This window comes from Protopterus annectens, chromosome 10.part0 (genome assembly GCF_019279795.1).
Source record: "Protopterus annectens isolate FY-2018-M chromosome 10.part0, PAN1.0, whole genome shotgun sequence".
NCBI lineage: Eukaryota > Metazoa > Chordata > Ceratodontiformes > Protopteridae > Protopterus > Protopterus annectens.
The window spans coordinates 1,078,868,208-1,078,885,054 of record NC_056744.1 but is presented as its reverse complement, the minus strand read 5'-3'; the positions used below and the strand labels follow the sequence as shown (position 1 = coordinate 1,078,885,054).

The following is a 16,847-nucleotide window of genomic DNA, read 5'->3' as shown; positions in this document are numbered from 1 at the left end:
TGTTGAAATGTAAACACTTTCTTTATACAACACATTGTTACCTGGGGAATGAATGTGGAGTGTAATTGGAAGTATCTAATGTAACTTATTAGTTAATTTATTGGACACTAATATGACTTTTCTTACTGCTGGATGAGAATTTTTAAGCAAGTGTTTTGTGTTTGAATTTTTCTGTGAACTCCTCTGAAGGCAGTGTTGAGGTACCGTCAGTCAATTTAACAAGTTTGTTTATATATCTGTGGTTCGGCTGCCTACCTATTGTTGTCTTTTATAAGTTATCATGCCTTTTTATTAGTAACTCAGGCAATAAAGCTGATGATTGCACACTACTACATTATGAGCTCCAGAAATTAATATGTGCTACAATAGCAGAAGCAATTGAAAAGTTCAAACGGCTCTGGATAGTGTATACTACTAGCTCCTAAAGTATCTCACTGTGAGCTTCTCCTAGTGGCTTATTGTACTGAGACATAAAGTACATACCTGTGATTACACAGTTGGATCAAATAACTTTTCAGTTGCAGGTAAATGAAGGCATTTATGTATCTGTAACAGTCATGAAGCCAGGATAGAACATGCTTTCTCTCTACCCAAAAAGGAACATAACAATGCCCTCCCTGTTGTAGAATTACCACATCTAGTAGCTCAGCTGTAATTTCTTCCAGAGTTAATTATGCTCCCTGAACATGCCTGTATTAAAAAGGACTGTACCACTTTCCTATTCATTCCCATGCCCATTCAGAGAGAGAATATTTCAGAAATTTGTGACTTTTTTATGGTTTATTTTCCTTATCATTTTCAATAATTTACTTTTTGTGTTTCTCTTTGTCTGCAAAATGGGACCATCATGCTGCCATAAAAATCCTATTCTTCTGACAAACGTTTACAATTGTTTTCTTGTGGTACTCCCATATTGGGTATATTTCAAGGTTTTATAACTTTCTTAGAAACCTGAAAGTGTATTGGTTTCTAAATTCTAACCTTTTCCTGTAGTAACATTCATATGTTTTGTATGCTTAGTCTTGGGATAATCCATCCAGAGGTTTCCTTCTAAATTTATGTTTACAACATTTCTGAATAAATTGAAAGATTGTGACCACTGTCCCCACAAGTTTTATTTTTTGACAACACATTACCAAATTCCACAACTTATGGTTTTGGCTGTCCAAGATACAGTAAAATACCTTACAATATCTGCATACAGTATTCACTTTTTCACCTGTGGTGTTTTGGACTGAATACGTTTTTAAAAAATGTGATTTTTATTTTCATTTTGTATTTGGTCTGATGAAGCGGTAACCCCGCGAAAGTGCTAACCTTTTTCCAATAAACTGTTTGCTGTTTTACATATCTTCTGGACGTTTATTTGGCTGGACCATGGTGGTTTGACTCACTTATACTTATTTCTGTGTTTTGGACTTCCCCAGCATATTTACATAATCACTGCTTGTTACAACAAGAGGTTTTCCCTTTTGATTTTTGGCAGGAGCGCTTTCTGTGTGGAGTCTGCATGTCCTCCCTGTGGTCGTGTGACGTTTAAAGGCATGCAGGTAGGTGTGTGTGTGAATGGATGTACCTTCTTTGAAGGTTGGGCGTCAGGCTGGCAACTCAGCACCGCAAAAATCCACTGCCAATCATTACCGGACTGGAGTTCCGCTGTGGGAACCCCTAACCGGGAAGAACCGAAAAACTTTTTAGTTTCACCTCACTGCTTAGTGCCCCTACAGCTCTTGAAGATGGTTTACTAGATTTTCCTGAACAACTAAAGATAACTGGTCATCTTCTGGTTGCTGCAGCTTGTCCTCCTGTCTCTCATGCTGTGCACGGTCTCACTCCACAAAGGATCACTAGGCTTTAACAGAGCTCTGGTTCCTCACACATCTCAGTTAGGACTTTTGTAGTAAACTACATCACTGTAATTTTGTGGTCTGCAGCGTACTTTCCATTATATTATTTTGCTAATGTAGCACAATCTATTCACCACAAGTATTACACTCTTAACTAAAACACTGTCTTCCTGCCATAGGATGCACATAATGCCCACTGAAAACAATACGGAGACTTTCCTGGCACCCTGGCCAAGTTTCTTTAGTCAAAACAATACTTCAGGTCTCCTCTAAAAATAGGCCATACCTCAAGTGGCTAAATTAATCAACAGAAGTAACGAATGAATAGTCCCAGGATCTCCTTGTATGGACATTCCTATTTTCTCTTCACATATTAGTTTACTTTTTCTGGTGACTGAACTCCCCCAGGTGTTTGCTACCATTTTTTGTTATCCCTCCCCAATTTGCAGAATGCAGACTTTTGCTTTTCTTGAAATTGACTTTTGCCACCCTTGGTGACTTTCAAGGAAAGTTTTTACGATGGTCTCCTGATGCTCATAGCCAAAGTCAAATTCCACAGATGTCAGTCCTACTCCTTCCAGCTGATGTCACATGCTATGGTATCAATCTGATATTTTTACCACCTGTACTTGCTGCAGAGATGACAAGCTCACAGTTCCCAACCTTGCTGACATCAAGGTATCCATCACTGATCTTTCTAAGCTTGGTAGGAAACATGACTGCTTTACTGTCATCTCCTGTGTTGACCTCAGCTATTTATAGCTGCTCTTACCTATGACTCCTCCAGATATCACCTATATGCTGAGTCAACATTTACCATTTCTTCAACTTGTTGTGCTGCTAAGCAACTACAGTTGGAGTTTGTGCAGCAGTCTACATTTCATTACCCTCACATACTTCTAAGTGGAAGGTATGTATGCATTTTCCTGATCTCTTTTCCATTCAATGTTTTATAAGATTCTTCATTGCACAATAGTTTCAGTCCTGCTTTCAGCCCCTTTGGTTTGTAAAAAAAAAATGGTAGTTTCCTTTTAGACTCCCTTGGCAAAGAGGCCCAGAAAAAAACATCTAAAGCATGTGGAGACTTAACTTTGAGGAAACGGCACATAACATGGATGAAAGTCTTTCTTAAGCATATGCAAGAGAAGGAATGTCACTGAATGCTGTCCCTTGTCTCCAGAACAGATTATAGCAAAGCTGCCAGGTCAATGAATAACCATCTTTGTAGTTTCATTTATTATAGATCCTTTATAAGATGTAGTCCGACAGAACGGAGAACAGCTGATATTGCATCATTTCAAAAAATGGTAGAGTGAATCTGCTGCATCATCAGGGATCGATTAGTCTCAGATGCCCAAATTGAGCCTTTGTGCAGCTGCTTAGATGCACAAGGGTCATTCTTCAGACAGGAAGTCCCATGTTTTGTCTCTTCTAGGGAAGTGTGTGTTCATATTTTCCTTATTGCTTATGAGGGAGTTTGACTATTTGATGCCAGTGTTTTAGTTCTAATGAGATCTGTTCATCGAAGCACACCTGATAGCTTAAGGACAGTCTCAAAACTCAGGTGGTCTTGACTCTGCTCTTTATTTTAAACATCTTTATTAAACATGACATTTAAAAAAAAAAAAACTGACACAGATACACATATAATAACAGAATACAAGACCGAATATTTCCATTATTATTTCAGTATAAATGTTTTCTTTTTAACAATTTTTATTTGCTCTAACATTGCATACATTGTTCAGTTATCTGCTTTTCCTTAAATTTCACTCCTCACCATTATTCTGTATGTGGTGTTCCCACAGATTTTAGGTATTTCTATGTAATTTGCTCCATTTGTTTTGTAAAGATCTCACATTCATTTATTTTATCTCTTTTACAATAGTCAATAATTCCTTTGTGATTGGTTTAGATTTTGATTTCCATTTTCATTTAATGTTTTTTATTAGCTAACATTATTAAAGTCTTACTGTGTCCATGTAATTCAGCTCTTATATTCCAGCTCAAAAGAATTCTTTCCTTAGTTACAGTCATTTGCTCCTCCATCATTTTCTCACAAAACATGCATCCAATTACCTTTTTTTCCATCATTCTTCCAGCATCTGCTGTCTTCCTGAGGAAAACTTTTATGAAGTTGGCTGTGGGTATAGAAATACCTATGCAAACACTTCCATGCACACATGTCTAAGCCTGGGCTGTGTTGCATACTTTGGGGTGTTTCAGATCTCCTCCCACTGTTGCTTTGTAAGCTGCCTTTCCAATTTCTCCTCCCAGTCTTTTTTAACCTCTTCTGATGGACTCTTACACAATGCTTTATATGCCCTTCTTGTTAATTCTTTTTTTATTTTTTTTTTGCCAGCAGCTTCTGTTCTAGATTCAACTGAAAACTCTGTCAGCTCTGTTCTCTGGCTTAGCACTCCCTTATTCCTTCCTGTTTGGTGTATTCTGCCATCCATATCTGGTAGAAAAGATAATGTACATTCTGCAGTCCAAACCTATACTTGGCCTCTTCCAACTCTGTTTACTTTTTCAAAGTAGTTATTTGCTCCCAATACATTTTGCTAATTTTCTCCAGTAAGTATTACTCCACCTTGCCTATTTTCTATACCCTTACTTGCAGTCATCCCTATTAGTAAAATTGTTTTTAAAATACTTTCTGATATTTCAGGAATGTAACGATTTGCGTGTTGTTGTTGTTCTCCTCCTTCACTTCCTCCTCTTCTTCCTCCTTAAGAACCTTCATCCAGAATTCTGCTCTCTCCTTGTTTCTTGAACTACATCTATTTCATGTTCATTCCTTTGCATTTTAATTTATAGCCTTCTGCTTGACTTATGCATGTAAGCCTTAACAATAGCTGTAAAGTATTCCTTCAGATCAGGTAATGCTAAGATTTTTCAGCCCTCCCTTTCCAAATTTTCCATGTGACTTTCTAAGTCTTCATCCAGTTTTGGCAAAAAACAGAATAAGCAGTCTCAACAAAATACTGGTAAACAGACATTTAAGAAGAAATGGCAAGGAGGTCCCAAGTCTTGAACCTCCAAAAACCAAGGACAGTCCATCAAGTCTGAATGATTATTGGCTATCCTTGGCAACTAAACTTACAAATCAAAGAGACAAAGCATGGTAGGTCTGGACAAAAAATAAAATGTCTCCCACTTTACTAGCATATATATAACTAAGAAGCCTAACAAAACAAATTCTCAAAGATAAGAAAACATATTACTCATCTGATCAATACATACACACTAATAATCCAAAACTGTTCTGGGCCTCAGTCAATAAACTGTTAAATCCAGGACAAGCTACACAGCCAACATCAAATACACAGACACAAAATGATACGTCGGGTGGCACAATGCCAGGACACTTCTATGGGCTAGGCTTGTAAAGGCTCCAGGGCCATTAGCCTAGTGCACATATGAACCTGTGAATCTATACTATAGCCAACCAGTTTAATACCCACTTTATACAGACAGTACAGTCATTAACCAACTGATGTTTACTCCAAAACACATCCTAACTAAACTTTATTCACTTTCATCTCTGCCAACAAAATCACGATAAAATAAATAAACACCACAAAATTACTGTGTGCCCATCATAGATACCCATTGCAATTTGACCACCATGGATCACACATGGTTAAAAACCTTATCAAAAACTAGGTACATTATACAGAGTAAAAAGCTACCACTCTGACATAGGCAGGAGGCATATAGGCTCTACTTTCTTACTGCTTGTGACAAAAGGAGGTACTGCCAACACAGCTAGCTGGAATTTGTAAATAGTTATATGTCATTTGTGAATATCAAACTTAATTTATATAAGATGCCTGTGTTGCAAATGTATTTGATGTCATGTGAATATCAGTCTACATTGTACAGATGTTTGTGTTGAAAAGGTATTTCTGTAAAGTGCATGTCTTTAAAATGCTTCCACAGTGTGCCCTACTGGAAGAGAACTGAAATGTACATGAACTGTTGTAACTGTTTAAATGTAAACAGTGGAAATTGGAATACAGAAGGTTAACCTCAGTCCAGCAAACTTTAGAAAAATATCTCAAATTAAATTACTTTATAGGCTAGGCCATAAAGAGGCTATCTCACAGGTTTCAATTCAGTCAGAGACACAACATCTGTACTAGGAGGCTTTCTGTATTCTCTTTGGGGTGAACTAATTACTACTGTGAAAGCATGAAGGAATGCAATTGTTTTATAACTTCCAGCACCTGCCAAAGATCTGAGCAAAAGCCCTTGTATGTGTATTTTTACAGGTTGGTGCTATGTCCTAGAAGCTTCAGCAATGTTTTTTTTCCTGGGAACTAGATATCGGATGACAAGAAGTGATGTCATTCTGCAAGCTATCCCGGGAGTAATATTTTAGATATTATTTTGAGAAGTCTCTTAGTGAGACAGAGCATTCTGTATTCTGTCTTTGACCTGACAACCACAAGAAGAACCATTCACTACATCATTTGCCTTACTTTATTAGTAAGTTTTTAGGGTATAGTAATTCTCTTAGATATAGTTAGGACTATAGTGAAGCTTAATTTAGGTATTATTTTTCTTTATTTATCTGTGCCTGCCCTGCAGTGTTATTTTAAATATGTCCTGTGTTTTGAACTCTGATGTCACTGTGAATATATACTTAGCATTTTCTTGTTCTTTTATTTATTGTTAAATACATTTAAACCTTTCATTGTGGATGATCTTTGTAGTGATACTTAAATTTTGGGAGTACTTGCATATTTATTTGGTGGCACTGTGTGGTCCATTCCTAATAGCCTTGCTCTTGGTCAAACTACCATTTGTATTAATATTACTATTACACAGTAAAATTGGTCACCCTTTGTTAAGGCCCTTAAAGTAGCTGAAGAGGAGTGATTGGTGGCAGTGGAATCTACCTTATAGTCTGGGCAGAAGGGGGCATAGCTAGTAAACCCGTGCCTGCCTTTCCCAGGTGTGTGTGTGTGTGTGTGTGTGTGTGTATGTCAACTACTTGGCAGGGACATGAAGCACTGGTTGGGCAGAGAGGGTGCTGGAGGTCTTGGCTTGGTCACTCAGCTGAGATCTCCACTTTGTAGCTGTGCCAGTGAGGAATCTTATTAGGGATGTGGAGGAAGAGGGAGAAACCAGCCCCAGACTGACTGTGGTCTCTGTGTGCTCTTAAGGATAATGACACTTTATGTAGAGAGCTGCATCTGGAAATATTGTTTGTACCTTTTATCCTCCCAGTGAACGTCCCCGCACAGGTGCCAGTGATGAGGATTGAGGCTCCTTGATAATTGGTCCAGTGGAGGGTTGTCACACTGCCATTTGTCCTCTGTGCTGCCCCCGTTGTTACTAACTTTCAAGTCTCACAACTGTCCAAACTTGAACAATGTAAATAGTACAATTTGCAGTAAATTCTAACAACAAAATACACCACTCTCTCTCTCTGAATTAAACTGGTTAGAACTAACATGCCACTTTGCTTTTTCTCAGCTGACTACTAAATACAGGCGTCTGTATAAGCCAGACAATTGCCCAGCCCTTAACAACTTAATACAACACTGTTCCCCCAACAGTATTTTATGCTCTTGAGAAATATCACTAATTACTATAACCAAATCATCTGATGCTAAAGGTGACTCTCTGTATTCAGAACTGTGGAACCACACCCCACTACCACTGAAATCAGTTCAGAATACATACTCATTTATCACAACTAAAACTTAACCTACCACATAAATGGGTATACTCCTACATATCTCCAGGGTAAATGCCACTGTTTTTTTTTTCAGCTTACCATATCATCAAACCATTTGTCTTTATTCAAAATCCTGTGCCCCATAACCAGTCTTCAGTGCCTTAACATCTCCCAGATATATACATTTTTATGACACTGTTCACCTTCCACCTGTATATTTCTAATATAATCTTATGATAATCATAAATAATTGGTGCTGAGCTTGATTTATACCTATATCGTAACTATAATATTAACATTTTCTACCCTACTTAATTTCTTGCATCATCCATTTCTTAAGTTTCTAAGCACATGATATATTATTTGTTTGACAAACCCACTAATGCATCTCTTCAAATGCTCAATATTCAACATCTACTAAAATAAAAGCATTATTTTATACTGTAATAACTACCTTTATTTCATATGAATTTAATCTAATTACCAAATGTGTGTGCAGTTGTTAATGTGTATTACTGAATGTCTAGTTAAAGTGTTTGTTATATGTTGGAGCTTTTCTCTCCAGGTCTCCATTGAAAAAAAATTTTTTGACTAAACCCAGTTGGACAAACTTTGTAAAGAAAAGCAAAATAGAATGAATAAATGCATAAATAAAATAGGCTCAGAAAAAGAAAAACAACACATAATAGTTTGTGATTACTAATTATAATAACTAATTCAATCTCAGAAAAGAAAAAAAAAAGAAATAAAATGGATTGTAATTACTAGTTGTAATTACTAATTCTTATGGAAGAGGAGGAATACTAGACCAGAAGAAAAAAAAAAGCACCGTTAATGAAATGAAACCAGATCTGGACTGGAATTAAGTGCTAAGACTACATTGCTGTAGTAGTGTTGGTGGTGGGGGTTCTGAGCTATATGCACTAAAAAATGGTAATAATATGCCCTTGTATCATGTGGAAAACAAAAGTGCTGGGGTCAGCTTTGTCTTTATATACCGGAAGAGTCTGAGTTTTGAGGTAGACAACTGAAATGCTTTCTTTTGGCGGCTGATATGAAAGCAGCAAAGCTTTTTGCCAGCAACACATTCAATTGTTAACCAAGTGAAAAGGATGTTTGAAGTTCACAGCTGTGGATAAAAAATCTGATATATTGTACTCACTTTTGTAAACTGTGCAAATCTGAATTCAGTAGTATTGGTGGGAAACAAAAGCAGCGTAATGGGCGCTTCCACAGATAAAACAAAAAATGTTTGTTTTTATTTCTGTGACAAAGCACAAAGTAATGCATCTCTAGATGTGATGGATGATCATGTGATTAACTTGCAATGTGACACAAAACTGAATAAGCAGGGGAGCTTAGTTCATCTTCTTCAGCAGTAGCTTTTATAGGGAAGATACTGTGGCTGTTGAACATAGTACATTGTGGCATACATCAAGCTAAAGCATAAATAATTAATTTAGTTTTAATTTCCTTTCTCTTTTTTAAACCTGTGAGCTGTACTGGGGTGGATAGCTCATCCGTTTTTAAAAGTAATGTGAAAACTGTAGTTTGATTAGGTAAATGGCCCAGAGCATTTTGGTCTGGCAGGCATGCAGGTGCTTTTTGTTCTGATTTTTACACTGTGCTATTATGCTCGCCAATAGCCATAATATCGTACTATAATTTTGCTCTTGGAATATTGCAATGTGTGTGTTTTCTGCCTTACTTTTTCTTTTTTCTTTTTCAGAAAGAGGAAAATCTTTTAAACTTTATCTATGAAACTTCTAAACAGTACCGCTATGCATGTCCTCTTTGGAGTGGTCCGTTTATGTCTTCACTGTTTACCACTCATCCGGAATATGCCAAAGTAGTTTTTGGTAGTTCAGGTAACTGACTTATTTTATATTACTTATGTAGGAAGCAAAAGATTTATATTTTTTGAGCACTATTTAGCATTAAAAAGTGCAAACTTTAAAGATGATACCGTTAATACTCAAAAGCCACACAAATCCCTGAAAAAAAAATGCCTGAATCTCCTTGTGTTCTGACTGTGCTTCTCAAACATTTTGGAAATATAGAGTATATTTTAGTGCATTTATTAAAATTGTATTAGGTTCATATGTAAGTACTAGGCTATCTGCCCGAGGGCATTTATAAGCATAGCCAGAGTGTGTCAGCTTTCGCCACCCCATTGATTAATTAACTGAGCCTCTGTCAAGAAGAGCCAATGAAGTGATCCCAGGGGTGTATTTTCTGTTACCCATCCACTCGTCAAGGTTTCTCTTGAAGAGTGTTAGTGAGGGGTTCTGCCTAATGTAGCTAGGAATTTTGTTCCAAAGCATGGGGAGTCTCTGTGACAGGACTCTATCCCTCAAGCATGTTCTATTTATTGTTGTGGTGAGGTGTAGCTCACTAGAGCGAGTGGCTCGCAGTGACTTGGATTTCTTTAGGTGGAGCATGTCCATCAATTCTGAGTTGGACATGGCTTTGTAAGTCAGGCAGAGATCACCTCTGAGTAAGCGATATGCCACTGAGTACAGCTGGAGTTTTTTCAGTCAGGCTGCATAGGACATATGTTTGAGACCAGTAATCCTCTTGGTGAGGTACTTTTGTGGTCTTTCCAGCTGTTGGAAGTGTTTTGTTTGGTACACCCCAAATGGGGAATTGTACTCTATGATGGGTCTATGATGAATGACGAGTAGAGGGGCACTATAACCTCTTTATTTCTAGATGCGAACTCTTTAGTAATTAGATGGGCTACATAGAAAGATTTCTTAACTATTTTGGCAATATGATTGTCAAAGGAGAGATTACTATCTACGTGGGTCCCCAGATCTCTTATTACTTCTTCTGTATTAAGGGGGCAGCCACCTATGTGGTAATTCATGGGTGTTTTGTTTTTCCCAAATGGGATGACTATGCATTTTTTGGCATTTAGCTTGAGACCATGACTTTGACACCAGGTGTCCATCTCAGTAAGGGCCTTTTGGAGAATGTCTGTGTTAGCCGGTGAGTCAGTTATGGCTCCTAGTTTGCAGTCATCGGCGAACTTGGTTAGCCATAGTCCTCCTGTGTTTGCCTGTACTTCTGAGAAGTATATGCCAAACAGTAGGGGTCCCAGGACTGAGCCTTGTGGGACACCACTTGTGACTGGTTTAGAGTCGGACCTGGAGCCCGCTATTCTTACCGTGTGAGTTCTGTCTGTAAGCCAGTTGGCAACTCATCTCATGACGTAGGGGTTTATGTTCAGGCTGGTAAGTTTTTCTATAATTCCCGAGTGGGGCATGGTGTCAAAAGCCTTGGCGAGGTCAAGGTAGGCTGTGTGAACTACTTTCCCCTCATCTATGGCCTTGGTGACTGTCTCGAAGAAGTCAACCAGGTTTAGTAGGCATGATCTGCCCTTAACAAAGCCGAACTGGGTTGGGTCAAGTGTTTGGAGGTTCCCAATGTCTTTGTTAATGAGTTCCATGATGATGTGCTCCATAGCCTTGCAGACCAGGCTAGTCAGGCTTTTGGGATGATAGTTACCAGGGTCAGTCGTGGCCCCTCCTTTGTGGAGCTGAATAACTGTTGCTGTGCGCCATTCTATGGGCATGTGGCCTGTGGAGAGGCTGAGGATGAACAGTGCGTTTAGGTGGGGGGTTAGTTCGTTCTGTAGTTTATGCAAGATGCAGCCTGGGACACCATCTGGCCCCATTGACACTGTGCTTTTGGCTTTTGAAAGGGCTGTTTTCATCTGTGCGTCTGTGATTTCCAGGACACTACAATTTTCTGTTATTGTTCTATGCCCTTTTGGGGGTGAGAGGGGGATGAAGTTTTCACTGAATCTATCTGCCAGGATGTTGGCAATATCAGTGGGTTCAGTATATTTTGTGCTATTTTGCACTAGCTAAGAGCATATCTGTGAGTTGCCACTTAGATTCTTGACATAGCTAAAGAAGGCTTTGTGGTTATCTTTTGAATCCTTGGCTACTTTTCTTTCGAAGTTAGCCTTGGAGGATTTTATGAGGGACCTTAGTTTCTTACTGATACTGATAAGGGATGTCTTTCCTTCTTGGGATTTGCTTTTTTTCTGAACTAGTTTCCTCCTTCTATTGTATAGCCTGTTTATGGCAATGGTCCACCAGACTGGTTTCCTTCTCTTAGGGGAGTTAGTCTTGGTTTTGCTAGGGATGGCACGATCCATGCATCCTTGTAGGTGCTCATAGAGTGCATTTGTAAAGGTTTCTGCATCTTGGGCATTTGTGTTAATATTACTATAACTATTTTTCATATTTTGCAGTAATTGGCTGTGTGTGACTTTGTGAAACTGTCACTGATGTTGTTCTTTGCATCATTCTGGTTTTGATGTTCATCATTATTTGATGCATATCACTTTAGGTTACCACTATGGAAGAGTTCTGCAAACTTGCCTGCTTGTATCTTTGGCAATACTGCATATGCATTCTGCTTGGCTGCCTGTTGCCATGCAAGCACTTAGATGATATGAGTGCTTATCTGTCCACATTGTGTCCTCTTTGCTTTTATGACCATTGCTGGGCTGGTCATGTCATTTTTTATTTGTCCTGCTCACTTACTATATTTCACACCAATGCTTACCATTCCACTGTCTCTGTGTTTGCTGTTGGCACCATATTTGCTTGATGAAATGTCCATCTTTATGAAAAGTTATCCACATCATATGTTTCTGTGCTGCTGTCCCCTGTCACATGGTACTTAAGTGCATCTGTTGCATTATATTTTTCACTTTCTAGTGGAACATCTAGAGGTGCATTTTAACCAGTCACATTTGCTGGTTTGCAGGATGTAGAGTGGTACCATATTTTGTATGGTGTGATCTTGTCTGCGGTTCACCTGCAAAAAACTGTATATTTATTTAACTGTGTAAGCCCACTGGAAACAAAAATCCTTTTCAGGAAGAATATATCTATGAACCTATGAACCTATGTTCTCAGTAATTCAGTGCATTGATAACAATTTTGGTAATATCTTTTGAGTTAGTTTCTTAACACTGTTACAGCAAAGTCGCACAGTGATGCTTCATCACATCCATCCTCCTCAAATATTCTGATTTTGTCAAGCAGCTGATTTGCCCATGCAGGATACTAGGCAAAGAGTGAGCTTGCCTCTTGAGTCACTGCTGAATGGTGCACAGCAACGGTTATCCCACTCCACAAGGGTGAGCCACCATGGACCCCAGGAACTACCGCCCCATTAGCCTGACGAGCCTGGTCTGCAAGGCCATGGAACGTATCATCATGGAACTTATAAACAAACACATTGGTAATCTCCAAACTCTGGATCCCACCCAGTTCGGGATTGTAAAAGGCAGATCATGTCTCCTAAACCTGATTGACTTCTTTGAAGCAGTTACCAAAGCTGTAGACAAGGGTAAGGTGGTTCACACAGCCTGTCTAGATCTTGCCAAGGCTTTTTACACCATCCCCCACTCTGGAATTATAGATATATATACTCACTAAACTAGGTATAAATCCCTATGTCACAAGATGGGTTGCCAACTGGCTCACTGACAGAACCTACACTGTGAAAGTAGCAGACTCCAAATCCGACTTCAGACCAGTGACAAGTGGAGTACCACAGGGTTCAGTCCTGGGTCCTCTCCTGTTTGGTATCTACTTCTCTGAAGTACAGGCTAACACAGAAGGTCTTTGGCTAATGAAGTTCCCAGATAACTGCAAACTAGGAGTCATAATCGAAACTCCTAACGATGTGGACATCCTACAAAAGGGCCTCTCTGAGACAGATGACTGGTGTCAAAGCCATGGCCTCAAGCTCAATGCCAAAAAGTGCATTGTTATCCCCTTTCGTAAAAACTCTGTACCCATGAACTACAACATAGGCAGTAGTATACTTAACACCGAAAGTGTGATAAGAGACCTTGGGACACAGGTGGACAGTAGTCTCTCCTTTGATAATCACATCACCACAGTAGTCAGGAAATCCTTCTACGTGGCACACCTCATCACAAAAGGTTTCTCATCCAGAAAAAAGAGGTCATTGTTCCCCTCTACTCATCACTCATTAGACCCATTATAGTGTACAATGCCCCTTTTGGTATGTACCTCACAAGACATCTACAACAACTAGAAAGGCCGCAGAAATACCTCACAAAGACGATTACCGGCCTCAAACAGATGCCCTCCACGCAGACTGTCTCAAAAAACTCCAGCTTTACTCCGTCGCATATCGCCTACTCAGAGGTGATCTCTGCCTAACATACAAAGCTATGTCAAACCCAGAGCTGTTGGACATACTCCACTTAAAGAAATCCCAATCACTCTGAGCTACACGCTCTAGGGACCTAAACCTTGTCACCACAATAAACAGAACATGCCGGAGGGATAGATTCCTGTCCCAGAGACTTCCCATACTCTGGAATAAACTACCTATCTATATCAAACAAAGCTCCTCATTAGCACTCTTCAAGAAAAATCTTGATGATTGGATGGGAAATAGGAAATTCACCCCGGGGATCACCTCTGTGGCTCTGCTCGACAGTGGCACAGGAAAATAATTTTCTTGGGTGGCAAAAGCCAGAGTATCTTTTTGGCTGGGCTTGTATAGGCCCCAGGGCCGATAGCCTAGTACCTACCTATGAACCTATGAACTTGCTCAGAGTCATGTAGTAGGAAAATTGAAGGTTGTGGGATTGAAATTATGGCCTGCTGCATGGTCTAGGTCTAGCAGAGCATGATCTTAAACTAGTGTGCCAAGCTGCCAGAAGATATGCTGTTTCAATTATAGAAGCATTATTTTGTTTTTATAGTGCCATACCGAACCATACTGAACACCATCTTTGGGTAGTAAATGCCATGATGGTTCTTATTTCCCATTCAGCATTCGTTGTGCAGATTATCCTATTCTTACTCCACACTGCCTACATATCATGCTGTGACATTAAGTATATGTCCTTGACATCATTCTCTGACTTAAGTGGATTGCGTATGTTTTCTGGAGCCTTGCTTTAGTTCTCGTTATGATGACACTTCCTCATTAGATGCAGTAACAGTGTTGGTTGGACATGTAGTGAAGAGCAGTGAAGTAAGCCAGCAATTACTTCCATTGCAGCTTGCTGCACACAGAGGCCATCTGCACCGTGCCAATAACCATGCTTTGGCTCTACAGCTTCTTTCAACAATGGCAAGGTCTTGTAAGTCCCAGAGTAAATTTAAAGCTATTCATCCAGTTGTCCAAATTATGTTTGAAGGACAACAGGGAATTGTATTCTTGACCTGTAGGGGCAGCTTATTCTAGAGCAGGAGAGGCTGTGGGTATCTTGTCTTGTATACTTCTCGTGTTCTTGTGTTGGCTGCAGTATTTGACTATTCAAGAAGGAGTTTGAGCATAACAAGATCCCTGAGGGCAATGTAAGCAAGGCACCGATCTCTCCTCAGGAGCCTTTTGAACTCTGAGTGCATGGACAAAAATACTTTTTGTTAGATACAGCTGCCATTTTTTGAGTTTTATGATATGTCTAGTAAAATGCATACCAAAGGGTGTACTGTATTCTATTGTGGGTCTGACCAGGGTAGAGAAGCAAACAGTGACTTTCTTGGCATGAGAAAAGATGCCTTTATCAATTAGTTGTGATATATAGAAGGATTTCTTAACTACATTTACCACATGGTGGTCAAAGGATAGGGAACTATCAACCCAGGTGCCCAGGTCTCTAATCACTGACTTGCCTGATAGCGGGTTGTTGTTAATACAGTAAGTTGTAGCAATTTGCTGTTTCCTGAAGGGGATACTACTACCAATTCTTGGTGTATAGTTTAAGCACTTTTTCAATGCACCAGTTGTTGATGTCTTAATTAATTTAGAAGGTTGTAAGTATCGCTAGCTGAATTGTCAGCTGCACCCATAATCCAGGAATCAGCAGATTTTGTTACTGAGAGATCAGTGTTATCCGTTTTGAGCTCAGAGAAGTAAATGCCAAATAGGGGGCACAGTTCCTTGAGGGATGCCACTGGTCATCTTTTCCCTAACTGAGGAGTCGTCATCATCACTGACAATGTGTATTATGCTCTTGAGCCAGTTTGTTGTTCATTGTACCTCACAGGTTCAATGTTTTAAAATGTTAAGCTTATTTTTGATTCTATCTTGTGGCATAGTGTCAGTTGCCTTAGTCAGATCAGGTTAGGTAGCACGGACAATGTCACTACTGTCTATCATCTGCATAACCATTTCAAAGAAGCTTACAAGATTTAGCAGACAAGACCTACGTTTAACAAAGTTGAATTAAGGGATAGTTGATGTCACCAAGAGTTAATGAGCCATTTCTTATACAGATATTTTAAGGAATGTCAGGAGTTTCCCTGTGATCATATGAGATAATAGAGGGGGAATGCTAAGTTATAAGTTGGAAATTTGACTTCCCTAAGGTAAACTGGAGTTGTATGAGCTCATGGGAGAGGGATGTCTGGGTATCATTTTTGAAAGGATACTGTCAGTGATGAACAAGGAGACCTTACCACAGTTACCAGTGGGTTTAAGGTGTGGTAGGCACAAATCCCAGAATAGAGGGTGTGTTCTGTCTACATTTGAACTATATCTCGGTAATTACATAAATATGGACATGTTTCAGATGATAAAGTGCCTCCAGATCAGGCAGACTCCTGGCACTGTTGTCTAATTTGGGATTTGATTTGATGTGTTAGATCACTATGTTCATTTAGATGAATGTTGTCTAAAAATGGCATAATTGGGGCAATGCTTTTTCCAGTATGTGGAAACTCTTAAAAGATAGGTATAGACAATCATTTGCAAAGGAAGTACAGAAATATCCTGTTGGTGTGCAAGGTTTCTTGTGTTCAGTACATTACGTTTGTTTTATTTTTATTTATATTTTACTTATTTGTGTTTGTTAATTGGGTTAGAGCAGCATCCTTGTTTGCTTAAGTGACTTGATTAGAGTCACTCAGTTAGGCAAGTGAAAGCTGAGGAAATAGAACCCTGGACCTCATGAAGCATCTCATTAACAGCTCATCACATATTATATTGCTTTACAAATTGTATCATTTTTACACACTTTTCTGCACTTTTCAAGGATGAAATCTCTGGGACACACTGTTTCACTGTTTAGCATTGCTTTTATGGTTCTTCTATTGCAGATATTGCTTTCTTTTTGGTAAGCAGGTATTATTTGTGGTACTCTTTATGTAGTTGTGATTATATTGTATTCTTTCCCTCTAACTGTGCATACCATAGAATAGGATTATAGGAGGTTACTAGGCTGCTGCTCCCCGGAGCATTTTTAAGCCTAGCCATTCATGCCCCAATTTTCTCAAATGTTGGTACCCACAGAC

General features: G+C 39.1%; 1 protein-coding gene across 1 annotated transcript in view; it reads left to right on the top strand.

Annotated features, from left to right (window-relative positions):
- The window catches only part of LOC122813483 (cytochrome P450 4B1-like), a 517,660-nt gene that overhangs the window by 16,423 nt on the left and 484,390 nt on the right, over positions 1–16,847 (top strand). The window contains exon 2 of the mRNA XM_044085822.1: positions 9,269–9,407. Coding sequence (XP_043941757.1) covers positions 9,269–9,407 — 139 coding nt within the window. The remainder of the gene's footprint in view (positions 1–9,268; positions 9,408–16,847) is intronic.